This window comes from Oncorhynchus tshawytscha, linkage group LG08 (assembly GCF_018296145.1).
Source record: "Oncorhynchus tshawytscha isolate Ot180627B linkage group LG08, Otsh_v2.0, whole genome shotgun sequence".
NCBI classification, from domain to species: Eukaryota; Metazoa; Chordata; class Actinopteri; order Salmoniformes; family Salmonidae; genus Oncorhynchus; species Oncorhynchus tshawytscha.
This window is the reverse complement of record NC_056436.1, coordinates 68,121,287-68,136,707: the sequence shown is the minus strand read 5'-3', so window position 1 is coordinate 68,136,707 and position 15,421 is coordinate 68,121,287. Positions and strand designations below refer to the sequence as shown.

Genomic DNA, 15,421 nt, shown 5'->3' with positions numbered 1-15,421 from the left:
GGTACCAGTGATAAAGTGATACCAGTGATAAAGTGATAGCAGTGATACAGAGGTACCAGTGATAAAGTGATACCAGTGATAAAGTGATAGCAGTGATACAGAGGTACCAGTGATAAAGTGATACCAGTGATACAGAGGTACCAGTCATAAAGTGATACCAGTGATAAAGTGATACCAGTGATAAAGTGATACCAGTGATACAGTAACACCAGTGACACAGTAACACCAGTGATACCAGCGTTACCAGTGATACCAGCGTTACCAGTGATACCAGCGTTACCAGTGATACCAGTGGTACCAGTGATACCAGCGTTACCAGTGATACCAGCGATACCAGTGGTACTAGCGATACCAGTGGTACCAGCAATACCAGTTGTACCAGTGATACCAGCGTTACCAGTGATACCAGTGGTACCAGTGATACCCTTTGATCATATAGCATGAAATAGAGAGGTTCTCATCTATGAGTTCAATTCAAAGGCTACAAGACAGCACACATACAAATACTCTGGCTATCAGCAGAAATTGACATCTTCTGCACCATGGACAGGAACCAATTGTAATTTCAATTCACCACTGTTACACTGGGGAACAGATATAGGCCTGTGCATTAAGACACATTCAGCTCCCGTATCTATTCAGAAAATGTGTTAGGTTCGCCACCATACAATTCAACACTTTGTTTTATATTAAAAGAGAGAAAATTGCTCAAAGAAAAAGCCTAATCTACCAAGAGAGCATGACCTAATTAAAATAATGGGTTTCTATCACAGCACCTTCCTGGTGCTCCAGTCCAATTATCTATGTTTCAGCTGCATGGACATTTGGTGGAATTAGCACCTTTAAACAACATGTATTTACATCTTCACATTCTCCACTAATAGACACTGTTGTAATGGGCTGTGGTCGAGCAGGAGGAAGTGCTGTATTACTAATACAAACTGAATCCACACACACTGACATTTATGCCTGGTGTGGTCAGCCAACTCTAACGCCATCTCATCTCCATCATGCCATTTTTTTGCTGTGGTCATAAAACCATCACTACCTTCTCTAAGAGCTGAGGCAGGGATGGGACATGGGGAGGAGGACACTCAAAATGAACAGCCAGTCCAGCTGAAGCAGGGCTGGGACAAGGGGAGGAGGACACTCAAAATGAACAGCCTCCCTGCTCTAACAGTGCGGATGACAATGGCATTTAGTGCCCTGCCGATGAGCTGATGGATGGGGTGGTGTCTGGGAAATGAAATCCCTATCTTTCTCCCCCAGTTATGTTGTCCTGTCCTGTGCTGTCCTATCATATTCATTCCAGTTCTTCTCCCCAAGGCTTTACCTTTGCAGAGGCTGGAGGCTGGAGGCTGGAGGGCTGGAAGACTGGAGGTCTGGAGGTTGGAGAACTGGAGGTGCCCCCAGTGAACTCCTCTGCACCAGGACATCACCGCCTGGGTGCTGCAGGGGCATGTACCTCCCTCCCCTGTAACCCAGACCAGGCAAGACCAGACTAGACCAGTCCAGACCAGACTCAACTGGACCAGACCAGACTGCACCAGACCAGACTGGAACAGACCAGACCAGACCAAACTGGGCCAGACCGGACCAGACTAGACCCGTCTAGACCAGACTCGACTGGGCCAGACCGGACCAGACTAGACCAGTCCATATCAGAATGGACCAGACCGGACCAGACCAGACTGGACCAGACTAGACTGGACCAGACTAGACTGGACCAGACCAGACCAGACCAGACCAGACCAGACCAGACCAGACTGGATTAGACCCCCAGAAACAGCCTTAGCCTCAGTAAGAGTTTCAGACACCTTGATGCAGTACAGCAGCAGCTCACCAGTGTCTGTCTGGTTTAAAGCTTTACACTGTGTGCACGATGCCAGACACAAGCTACAGTAAACCTGTGGCTCATTCAATGAAGTAAGCTATTTCCTGAATGTTCTTGTTTCTCTAGAGGAAATAGTATATGTTACACCACAGTAGATGACTGCAGAAACAGTTTTAACAGGCAACAATGCACAGAGAGAGGATGCTTGGAAAAGTGACCAACAAATACAACACCTGGCGAGGCGCTAGCTAGCAGCTTAATGTCACAATGCAGCACAGAATGACAATGATCCTGTGTAAAACCGTGGTGGTCACACAGTCGATACGGAGAAACACAAGGCACACAGCGGACGGACTAACACCTCAGGAGGGTGATCACTGCTGTCGCTAGCAGCATGCACAGGTAGGTAAGCCGCGCTGCTGCAGCTTCACATCCAACACACTTTACCCTTCAAAGACATTCAACAGAAAACACACAGGGAACAGAAGACAGAGAAATACAGTGACAAAACAGAAGAGAGACAGTAGAGATTTAGAGAGATAGAGATATAGATAGAGGGAGATAGATATATATATATATATATATATATATATATAGAGAGAGATAGAGAGATAAATAGATAGAGCAATAGAGAGATAGATATATATATATATAGAGAGAGAGAGATAGAGAGATTGAGATAGAGAGAGAGACTAAGATAGAGAGATAGAAACAGACAGATAGTGAGAGAGATGGAGAGATAGAGAGACAGAGATAGAGAAAAGAAGAGAAGAAAGGGAAGAGCAGGATCGGTCCCTGCAGAAGAGAGGAGAGGAAGAAGGGTATGAGGAGGAGGGGGACTCACAGTATCTCCAGATCACGGAGGGCTCGGAAGGCTCCATCTTCGATGCAGCTTATGTGGTTGCTGTCCAGTTGCCTGCGGAGGGATGAGAGACAGGAGTCAGCGGAAGGTCTGTCTGCAGACGTGGGGGTTTAGGGTACTGGGAGGGAGGGGGGGGGGGGCTGCAGGAGGAGGAGTGCCAGTGGCTGAGTATGGTGAGGGAGGTGGCTGGGAGGGGCTGAAGGTAGGTAGCTACTGGCTAGCCAGTGGGCGTACAGCACAAACTCAGATCTCAGCCCTCACCTCTGCCTCACCGCAACCTGCCAGGGAAGGAAAGGACCAGCTGGCTAAAGTGGCCTGTCTGGCTGCAGCCTATCACCTCACTCTCAACACTGCCCCGTCTCAACACTGCCCCGTGAGTGGAGGAAAGAAATAGAGAGTGGGGGGGCAAAAGAGAGTGAACAGAGGCTGGCTATAGCCCACCCCGTCTGTCAGCTCTCTATTAATTACATTGCATCCCTCCTCCTTCTCTTCTCCCCCCTCCTCTTCTTCTCCCTCCTCATCTTCTCCCCCTCTCCCTTTCTCTTTCTTTTTTTGTCAGAAAGGGAGTAATTTCATTACATTAGAGCAGCCAATCCATTACGAGCTTTTACCGACTCTGTCACTGAAACAATTTCATTAAAGGAGAGGGTTCGTAAATCAGCCCGGGTCACGATGCTGGACTCCCAGACGCTCAGAGCACTTCTTCCTCTTCTTTCTTTTCCTTTTACTTTAATTTGCAAGTCTCCCCCCCATACAACCCCCCTTCTCCCCACCCCTCCCCTCTCTTCTCTCTCTGCCCAACAAATAGGAGATGGATGGAAGACAAGCAATACAAAGGGCAGACATCTAGAACGCTCTCCAGCTCCTTTATCCAGGCTCCAAAAGCTTCTGTGACATTTAACCTGTTACAGATACTGTCTGCATCTTCTGCTCTGGGATATAAACAAGACCATATCTCCTCTTCTCTAATATCCTTTACCCATCTCCTCCTCTTCCCCTATCTCTCTCTATCCCTAATCCCTGATACTTTACTTTGCTTTCAAGCTCTTTGTTTTCTTCTTATTTCCCTTGGTTCTCATCTAGTAAAGCAGCTGTTTCCTGACTGGTCGTTATCTCTTAGCAGAGGAGACCAGCCGTTTGGAAAGCGTCAACAAGAGAGGAAATGAAATAATCTAGGACATTATTTCATTACAATTTGGTATGAGACATTTACAATGAAAACAACCATCTGTGTAGAATGGAAACAAGCAAAGTTATGGCATTATATATGCAGATAGGAGAATGACATATTGGAGCCATGCTTAATATAATTTCATGATACATGTTGTCTTTATTTGAAATTATTTGCTAACTGGTGAAGCCTGACAAACCTTAGGGAGGAGTGATACTGTGATCAAAGCTAGGTCGTACTTCTGACCCTTTACCTCTAGTTTCCATTTTAGGAAACATCTTGAATCCAATGTATAACTGGAAGGAGGCTATGTGTGTGTGTGTGTGTGTTCAGTATATGTGTGTGTGTACAGTATATGTGTGTGTGTACAGTATGTGTGTGTGTGTACAGTATATGTGTGTGTGTGTACAGTATGTGTGTGTGTGTGTGTGTGTGTGTGTGTGTGTGTGTACAGTATATGTGTGTGTGTATATGTGTGTGTGTGTGTGTGTGTGTGTGTACAGTATATGTGTGTGTACAGTATGTGTGTGTGTGTGTGTGTGTGTGTGTGTGTACAGTATATGTGTGTGTGTAAAGTATATGTGTGTGTGTGTACAGTATGTGTGTGTGTGTGTGTGTGTACAGTATATGTGTGTGTGTACAGTATATGTGTGTGTGTGTGTACAGTATGTGTGTGTGTATCTGTGTGTGTGTGTACAGTATATGTGTGTGTGTACAGTATATGTGTGTGTGTGTGTACAGTATGTGTGTGTGTAATGGGTGTTGGTGGTGGGGAATGACAGTCCCAAAATTAATTTCCTTCCATCTAATTACGCTGGTCTTTAATCATCCCAGTCATAAGCAGTATTATCAGTTGCAAGCAGTTTGATGCCTCTACCTTGAGGAACATGAAAAGAAGAGAGAGAAAGGGGACAGAGAGAGTAGAGAGAGAAAGAGAGAGAGAGATTAGAGAGAGTAGCGAGAGTAGGAGAGTAGGAGAGTAGAGAGCATAGAGAGATAGAGCGAGAGAGAGGAGAGGAGAGAGCTGAGCTGCACTTCCTAAACTCCTGCCAAATGTGTATGACCATATTAGAGACAAATATTTCCCTCAGATTACACAGACCGACAAAGAATTCCAAAACAAATCCAATTTTGATCAACTCCCATATCTATTGGGTGAAATAGCACAGTGTGCCATCACAGCAGCAAGATTTGTGACCTGTTGAACACAAGATAAAGGCAACCAGTGAAGAACAAACACCATTGTAAATACAACCCATATTTATGTTTATTAATTTTCCCTTTTGTACTTTAACTATTTGCACATCATAAATTGTGTGGTCCGTGCTCTGAATGCTGATTGGCTGAAAGCCATGTTATATCAGACTATATACCACGGTTATGACAAAACATTTATTTGTACTCTTCTAATGATGTTGTTAACCAGTTTATAATAGCAATAAGACACCTTGAGGGTTTTTGGTATATGGCCAATATATCATGGCCATATACCACACTATTTCGTGCCTTATTGCTTAATTTATAACACAGTACATAGCCATAATATGACATTTGAAATGTGTCTATTCCTTTAAAACTTGTGAGTGTAATGTTTACTGTTCATTTTTTATATGATTATTTCATTTTTGTTTTCATTTCTATTTCACTTGCTTTGGCAATGTAAACATATGTTTCCCATGACAATAAAACCCTTTGAATTGAAATGTAATTGAGTGGGTTGCAAGGCTTTGATTACATTTCAAAACGCCTAGCTAGCCAAGTGCAAACCAGCTGTAACATATAATGTATCCAGCTGTAATCAACTAATGGATACTGTAACGGCTGATTTCTTCCTCATCCTCTGAAGAGGTGTAGCAAGGATCGGACCAAGATGTGGCGTGGTAAGTGTCCATGTTTTAATAAGAAAAACTCAACATGAACACAAAATACAAAAACAATAAATGTGAACAAACCGAAACAGTCCCGTGTGGCACAAACACTGACACAGGAAACAAACACCCACAAACAAACAGTGAAACCCAGGCTACATAAGTATGATTGTCAATCAGAGACAACTAACGACACCTGCCTCTGATTGAGAACCATACTAGGCCGAAACATAGAAATCCACAAAATCATAGAAAAACAAACATAGACGGCCCACCCCAACTCACGCCCTGACCATACTAAATAACGACAAAACAAAGGAAATAAAGGTCAGAACGTGACAGATACATATATAAGCCCCAAGCTCAGCAACATTGCAATCAAATATGCAGAAGGAATTGCCAGTCAAACAGGGAGGAAAAAATAGAAAGAGCACCCAGAGACCCTAAGAGAATAATTTATGTAATAAAAAGACAAATAAATCAAGGTGGATCTCTTCTTTTTCATCAAACGTCCAAATACTTGGCATGCAGCCCTGCGCAAGGCAAACAAAAAAATCTTAAAATGTCTGGAAGCAAGATCATGAGACAATTGCATGTGGACACATCCCCAAAATGTAATATTAATATATATAATAACTGAACAGTAATGATCCAAGGCTCTGAGGCCAGTCTAGAGCTGTTTGAGGAAGAGTTTGACATGATAAAACCTCTAGTGAATGATGAAGTAAAAACTGACATGTCTCTACCAACAACGCCAGCAACTCCCAAAACCTGGGCTTCCAAACAGGAGGCCCACAGTAGATCACTCCCTCCCCTGTAGCTGGAGCAGCTGTGTGCACACCAAAAACACCATTGGTAAAACTAATCCAAATTAGCCTCTCCTTTCTTGAAGTGGAGATGACAGAATTCAGGGAGAACAAACAACAAGTATGTGACACTGTCCACTGTCCAGACACTGAAGGAAGAGTTGAGGCATTTCCAGGAAGAGAGTCATGCTTCATTAGAACAGTTAAGACACAATACTGACCAAATGCCACAGTCCAATGATGTCCTCCAAGAGGATCTGTGTGAAGTAAAGGTGGAGCTGCAGCCAAGAGAGAGGGACATGATGCCCTCTGTCAGCAGCATCTGACCATGCCACCAACAAAGCAGACCCATCAGCCTGGTGGAAGCCCAGATATCCCTGATCCCAGTGCAGCCTTCACCCCATCTGCCTCACAAGCCTCTCAGCCTCTTAGGGTTCACCTTGACCCTCCAACCTCCCAGCCTACCCTGACCTGCCAACCTCCCAGCCTGCCACAGCCTACCATGCCTTGCCAAACTCCCAGCAGTCCAGCCGTTACAGCCATTATTATAAGCCATCCTTCCCTCAGCAGCCTCCACTGTATTGTACATAATGTTTCCGCCATCGTTTCCTATGACAGAAAAGAACTTCTGGACATCAAAACAGTTATCCCTAACCTCCTTTCGATGAGGTACTTCTACTTCAATGAGTTGAAGGAGAAAGACATAGTGATTATCCCGGACCAGGCTCTAGTCCCCGACAGGCGAAGACGATGCTATAGAGGCCGGCAAGGCAAGGTTGCACCCTGATGAGACAACGGCGGAAAATTAATAAATCACCTCTACCCTCTGTTCTATTGCCAAATGTGTAATCACTGAAGAATAAACTGGACGAGCTCATTCCGAGACCATTCTATCAACGGGACATTAAGAACTGCACTATACTATGCTTCTCGGAGTCATGAATGAAAAAGAACATTAGTAATATACATCTCGCTGGTTTTTTTTATGCATCGGCAGAACGGAACGGCAGAGGCCTGTAAGTTCAGTGTCACAGGTCAGGTTTTCTCCCTTGAGTTTAATACCTGAGGTTGCCACTGGAGAGCACCCAGTTGGACTTATTGGGATCACCTGCTGGATGAATATTTAGGTTCCTCTGTGGACTGGGCCAGTTGCTCAGGTCTAATGTCTTGCTCAGTGATCCCGTGTACCCTTGCTTTGTTGTTTTGCTATGAAGACCTTAAGCAAATATTCTGGATTTACCCTTATCTCTGCCTGCTGTGTTTCTCTGCGCCTGGGTCCGAGTTCGTACCAGCATTAATGTCACACAGAGGGGGTGGTGTGTGCCACGTTGTTAACAACAGCTGGTGCGCAATTTCTAATATTAAGGAAGTCACATGGTTCTGCTTGCCTGAGTTAGAATACCTCATGATAAGCTGTAGACCATACTATTTACCAAGAGAGTTTTCATCTGTATTTTTCGGAGCAGTCTATTTACCAAGTCTAATTACCACCACAAACTGATGCTGGCACTAAGACGACACTCAACGAGCTGTACAGGGCCATAACCAAACAAGAAAATGCTCATCCAGAGGAGGTGCTCCTAGTGATTTTAATGCAGGGAAACTGAAATTAGTTTTACCAAATGTTTTACTTACAAGCAAAAACTCAAACAGGAAGCACCAGTGATGCGCTCAATATGGAAGTGGTCCGATGAAGCGGATGCTAAGCTGCAGGGCTGTTTCGCTAGCACAGACTGGAATATGTTCCGGGATTCATCCGATGGCATTGAAGAGTCTACCATATCAGTCACTGGCTTCATTAATAAGTGCATTGACAACGTTGTCCCCACAGTGACCTTAAGGATACATCCCAACCAGAAGCCATGGATTACAGGCAACATCTACATTGAGCTAAAGGCAAGAACTGCCGCTTTCAACGAGCAGGACATTAATGTGGACATTAAAAAGAAATCCTGCTACACCCTCTGACGAATCATCAAACAGGCAATGCATCAATACAGGACAAAGATCGAATCCTACTACACCAGCTCTGACGTTCATTGGATGAGGCAGGGCTTGCAAGTTATCAAGGATTACAAAGGGAAACCAAAGTCCAGAGCTGCCATGTGACTCGAGGGTACCAGACGAGCTAAATGCATTGCTCGCTTCGAGGCAAGCAACACTGAACATTGCGTGAGCGCACCAGCTGTTCCGGACAACAGTGTGATCATGCTCTCCATTGCCGATGTGAGTAAGACTTTTAAACAGGTTAGGAATGGGCCAAAATTCACCCAACTTATTGTGGGAAGCTTGTGGAAGGCTACCCAAAATGTTTGACCCAAGTTAAACAATTTAAAGGCAATGCTACCAAATACTAATTGAGTGTATGTAAACTTCTGACCCACTGGGAATGTGATGAAAGAAATAAAAGCTGAAATAAATCATTCTCTCTACTATTATTCTGACATTTCACATTCTTAAAATAAAGTGGTGATCCTAACTGACCTAAGATAGGGAATTTTAAATTGGATTAAATGTCAGGGATTGTGAAAAACTGAGTTTACATGTATTTACATGTATACACCTTATGTAAACTTATGTATACACCTTATGTAAAGTATGTAAACTTCTGACATCAACTGTATGACAGTTAATGAAGTCACTGAAACTCTTTACAAGGAGTTGCAGTCAGTTTTGGAATTGGTGGCCAGTAATAAATTGGTTCTGAACATTTCTAAAAGCAAGAGCATTGTATTTGTTAAAAATCATTCCTTAAGCTCTTGACCTCAGCTGAATCTGATAATGAATGGTGTGTCTGTTGATCAAGACTAAATTAGTTGGTGTTACTTTGGATTGTAAACTGTCTTGGTTTTATAAGAAACATTCATGTGTTAAATTCCAAATGGTTTGCATAGTGAACTTACACACAGTTCTGACACACACACACACTAACAGACATGCCATATAGTGAACTTACACACAGTTCTGACACACACACACCCTAACAGACATGCCATATAGTGAACTTACACACAGTTCTGACACACACACACCCTAACAGACATGCCATATAGTGAACTTACACACAGTTCTGACACACACACACACCCTAACAGACATGCCATATAGTGAACTTACACACAGTTCTGACACACACACACCCTAACAGACATGCCATATAGTGAAATTACACACAGTTCTGACACACACACCCTAACAGACATGCCATATAGTGAACTTACACACAGTTCTGACACACACCCTAACAGACATGCCATATAGTGAACTTACACACAGTTCTGACACACACACACCCTAACAGACATGCCAGCAGGGGTCTTTTTACATCCAGAACAAATTCAAACCCAAATCCAGAACAAATTGAAGAAAGCGTACAGTATTATATAGAACAATTATTGCATGGAACTCCTTCTATTGCTCAATAGAATAGCAAACCTGGTTTAAAAAAAACAGATAAAGCAACACCTCACGGCACAACGCCTCTCCCCTGTTTGACCAAAATATTTTGTTTGTATTTATTGATATGTACAGTAGGCTATGTGTGTGACCGTTTTTAAATAACAGTAGTTTTAAACCTTGAGCAGTTATTGTCTATTAATGTTCTGTATTATGTAATGCTTCATGTTCTGTGTACACCCCAGAAAGAGTAACTGCAGCTTTCGCAACGGCTAATGGGGAACCTAATAAAATACCAAATAATGAATTCACTTCAGTTGACTGATTTCCTTATATGAACTGTAACTCAGTAAAATCTTTGAATTTGTTGCATGTTGCTTTTATATTTTATTTCAATATATATACAGTACCATTCAAAAGTTTGGACACATCTACTCATTTCAAGGTCTTTCTTTATTTTGACTATTTTCTACCTTGTAATATAGTAGTGGAGACATTAAAACCATGAAATAACACATATGGAATCATGCATTAACCAAAAAACTGTTAAACACATTCTTCAAAGTAGCCACCCTTTGCCTTGATGACAGCTTTGCACACTCTTGGCATTCTCTCAACCAGATTCATGAGGTAGTCACCTGGAATACATTTCAATTAACATGTGTGCCTTGTTAAAAGTTAATTTGTGGAATTTGTTTCCTTCTTAATGCGTTTGAGCCAATCAGTATTGATGTGACAACATAGGGGTGGTATACAGAAGATAGCCCTATTTGGTAAAAGACCAAGTCCATATTATGGCAAGAACAGCTCAAATAAGCAAAGAGAAATGACAGTCCATCATTACTTTAAGACATGAAGGTCAGTCATTCCGGAAAATAATCCATTTTAGAATAAGGCTGTTACATAACAAAATGTGGAAACAGTCAAGGGGTCTGAAATCTTTCCGAATACACTGTATATGAAAGGAGATCATTAACTGTTAGTTCTTAGAATATCCAGGGCTTGTACTCCTATACCTCAGGTATGAAAACCAGAAACTAGATTTTCTTATCAACATCAAAGGTTAAGACATAATAATACTTCTAGAAATATGGAGCCGTGGTGATAAAACTCGACACAATCCTGAGTGACAATGTTTTATATATACTGTAGGTACGGTGTATGCTTCTCCCTCAGATTCATCTTACTATGATCTTACTATGATGGCGCCGGAGAGAATGGCTGCTGTTTTATGGTCTCCTAATCAATTGTGCTATTGTGTTTGTTATTTGGAACTTATTTTTGTACATAATGTTTCTGACACCATCTCTTATGACCAAAAATAGCTTCTAGAAATTTATTTTTTCTTTAATGAGTTGGACGAGAGGGATTTACTCCAGACACCAGACAAGGCCCTCATCCTCGTCATTCGCAGGAGAAAGAGAAGGACACATTGAGGAAGAAGGTCAAGGTGCCTTGTAAGGATCCGGGGGAGAGTGGGTAATTTGCCTTTACCATCGGTCCTATTGGCCAACGTTCAATCATTGAAAAATAAAATAGACAAACTACACAGAGTCGTGGCTGAACGACGACATGAATAACATACAGCTGGTGGGTTATACACTGTATCGGCAGGAGAGAACAGTAGCCTCTGGTAAGACAAGGAGTGGCAGTCTGTGTATATAAGTCTCAAGGTTTTGCTCGACTGAAGTAGAGTATCTCATGATAAGCTGTAGACCACACAATTACCAAGAGCGTTTTCATCTATATTCTTTGTAGCTGTCTATTTACCTCCACAAGCCGATGCTGGACCACAATCAATGAGCTTTATACGGCCATAAGCAAACAGGAAAATGCTCATCCAGAGGAGGCGCTCCTAGTGGCTGGGGACTTTTCCCCATAGGGCGACACACAATTGGCTCAACGTCGTTTGGCCGGTGTAGGCCGTCATTGTAAATAAGAATTTGTTCTTAACTGACTTGCCTAGTTAAATAAAGGTTAAATAAAACATTTATTAAAATACTGCAGGGAAACTTAAATCCGTTTTACATCATTTCTACCAGCATGTTAAACGTGCAACCAGAGGGGAAAAATCTCAAGACCACCTTTACTCCACACACAGAGACACATTCAAAGCTCTCCCTCGACCTCCATTTGGCAAATCTGACCATAATTATATCCTCCTGATTCCTGCCTACAAGTAAAAACTAAAACAGGAAGCACCAGTGACTCAGTCAATTAAAAAGTGCTCAGATGAAGCAGATGCTAAGCTACAGGACTGTTTTGCTAGCACAGACTGTAATATGTTCCGTGATTCTTCTGATGGTATTGAGGAGTACACCACATCAGTCACTGGTGTGGTGTTGTCCCCACAATGACTGTAAGTACATACCCCAACCAGAGACATGGATTACAGGCAACATCCGCACTGAGCTAAAGGGTAGAGCTGCCGCTTTCAAGGAGCAGGACTCTAACCCGTAAGCTTATAAGAAATCCTGTTATGCCCTCCAACGAACCATCAAACAGGCAAAGCGTCAATACAGGAATTAGATCGAATCGTACTATACCGGCTGCGATTCAACGGGAAGCACAGCCGCGATCTGCCCACCAGACGAGCTAAATTACTTCTATGCTCGCTTCGAGGCAAGTAACACTGAAACATGCATGAGAGCATCAGCTGTTCCGGACGACTGTGTGATCACGCTCTCCGTAGCCGATGTGAGTAAGACCTTTAAACAGGTCAACATTCACAAGGCCACAGGGCCAGACGGATCACCAGGACATGTTCACCGAGCATGCACTGACCAACTGGCAGTGTCTTCACTGACATTTTCAACCTCTCCCTGCGTGAGTCTGTCATACCAACATGTTTCAAGCTGACCAGCATAGTCCCTGTGCCCAAGAACACCAAGGTAACATGCCAAAAAGACTACTGACCCGTAGCACGCATGTCTGTAGCAATGAAGTGCTTTGAAAAGCTGGTCATAGCCCACAACAAACACCATTATCCAAGAAACCCTAGACCCACTCCAATTTGCATACCGCCCCAACAGATCCACAGATGATGCATCTCTATTGCACTCCTCACTGCCCGTTCCCACTTGGACAAAAGGAACACCTATGTGAGATTGCTATTCATTGACTACAGCTCAGCGTTCAACCCCATCGTGCCCTCAAAGCTCATCACAGGCTAAGGACCCTAGGGCTAAACACCTCCCTCTGCAACTGGATCCTGGACTTCCTGATGGGTGGTAAGGGTAGATAACAACACATCGCCACGTTGATCCTCAACACGGGGGCCCCTCAGAGGTGCATGCTCAGTCCCCATGTACTCCCTGTTCACATCACCGGGGCCAGGCGGTATCAGAGGAAGGCCCTAAAAATTGTCAAAGACTCCAGCCACCCTAGTCATAGACTGTTCTCTTTGCTACCTCACGGCAAGCGGTACCGGAGAGCCAAGTCTAGGTCCAAAAGGCTTTTCAACAGCTTCTACCCCCAAGCCATAATACTCTTGAACAGCTAATCAAATGGCTACCCTGACTATTTGCATTGTGTGCCCCCCCCAACCCCTTGTTTTGCTAATCTCTGTTTATCATATATGCATAGTCACTTTAACTATACATTCATGTACATACTACCTCAATTGGCCCGATCAACCAGTGTCCCTGCACACTGGCTAACCGGGATATCTGCATTGTGTCCCGCCACCCACCACCCACCACCCACCACCCACCACCCACCAATCCCTCTTTTACGCTACTGATACTCTCTGTTTTTCATATATGCGTAGTCACTTTAACCATATCTACATTTACATACTACCTCAATCAGCCAGACTAACCGGTGCCTGTATATAGCCTCACTACTGTTATTGCCTCGCTACTGTCATTTTTCACTGTCTTTTTACTGTTGTTTGTATTTCTTTACTTACCTATTGTTCACCGAATACCTTTTTTGCACTGTTGGTTAGAGCCTGTAAGTAAGCATTTCACTGTAAGGTCTACACCTGTTGTATTTGGCGCATGTGACAAATAAACTCTGATTTGATTTGAGTTTCAGTAATAGAAATAGCCCTGACTGTCACGTTCTGACCTTTATTTCCTGTGTTTTGTATTTAGTTAGTATGGTCAGGGCGTGAGTTGGGTGGGCAGTCTATGTTTGATTTTCTATGATTTGGGGTTTTCTATGTTTCGGCCTAGTATGGTTCTCAATCAGAGGCAGGTGTCATTAGTTGTCTCTGATTGAGAATCATACTTAGGTAGCCTGGGTGTCACTGTGTGTTTGTGTTTGTTCCTGTCTTTGTGTTTTGCACCAGATGGGACTGTTTTAGGTTTTCTCACATTTGTTGTTTTTGTTAGTTATCTCATGTGTAGTTTCTTTATAAATTAAAGAATATGAATAACCACCACGCTGCGCTTTGGTCTGCCTCTCCTTCAGATGAAGAAAACCATTACAGAATCACCCACCCAACTCGGACCAAGCGGCGTGGTAAACAGCAGCGACGACAGCAGCAGCAGCAGCAACAACAGCTGCCAGCATCACAGGACTACACAACTTGGGAGGAGATAGACAGGTGGGCGGTCGACCCAGGGAGAGTGCCGGAGCCCGCCTGGGATTCAATGGAGCAGTGCAAGGAGGGTTACAGGAGGATGAGGTTGGCGAAGCCAGCACGGCAGTGCGACAGGTACGAGAGGCAGCCCCAAATTTTTTTTTGGGGGGGGCAGACGAGGTGTGGTACTAAGCCAGGTAGCAGACCTGAGCTCACTCCTCGTGCTTATGATAAGCAGCGCATTACTGGTCAGGCACCGTGTTATGCGGTTAAGCACACGGTGTCGCCAGTGCGTGTCCATAGCCCGGTGCGCTATAGGGCAGCCCCGAAAGTGCCATGCGAGTGTGGGCATTGAGCCAGGGCGTATGGTGCCTGCTCAGCGGGTCTGGTAGCCGGTACGCAGTTTTGGTCCAGGTTATCCTGCGCCGGCTCTGCGTGCTGTGTCTCCGGGCGCTGGGAGGGTGCAGTGCGTCCTCTGCCTGCGCTCCGCTCGTGCCGGGCAAATGTGGGAGTGGAGCCTAGGGGAGAGATGCGTGTAGTGAGCACTAGATCTCCCGTGCTTATCCACAGCCCGGTTCAACCTGTGCCTGCACTCTGGAGGGTCCGGGCTAGAGTAGTTGTCCAGCCTGGGGAAGTGGTGCCAAGGTTGCGCACCAGAGCTCCAGTGCTCCCCCACAGCCCGGTCCTTCAGGTGCCTCCTCATAACACCAAGCCTCCTGAAGGTCTCCCCAGCCTGGTGGTTCCTGTGGCAGCCCCACGCACCAGGCTGTCTCTCCGTCTCCTCCCTGCAGGTGGTCCCGCCTGTCCGGCGCTGCTGCCGGAGCCTCCCGCCTGTCCGGCGCCACTGCCGGAGCCTCCCGCCTGTCCGGCGCCGCTGCCGGAGCCTCCCGCCTGTCCGGCGCCGCTGCCGGAGCCTCCCGCCTGTCCGGCGCCGCTGCCGGAGCCTCCCGCCTGTC

General features: G+C 44.6%; 1 protein-coding gene across 2 annotated transcripts in view; it reads right to left on the bottom strand.

The window, feature by feature from the left end:
• The window catches only part of LOC112238411 (slit homolog 3 protein), a 442,088-nt gene that overhangs the window by 184,323 nt on the left and 242,344 nt on the right, over positions 1-15,421 (bottom strand). For both annotated transcript variants that reach the window (XM_042325880.1, XM_042325879.1), the window contains one exon: positions 2,679-2,750. In XM_042325880.1, the coding sequence (XP_042181814.1) occupies positions 2,679-2,750 (72 nt within the window). The remainder of the gene's footprint in view (positions 1-2,678; positions 2,751-15,421) is intronic.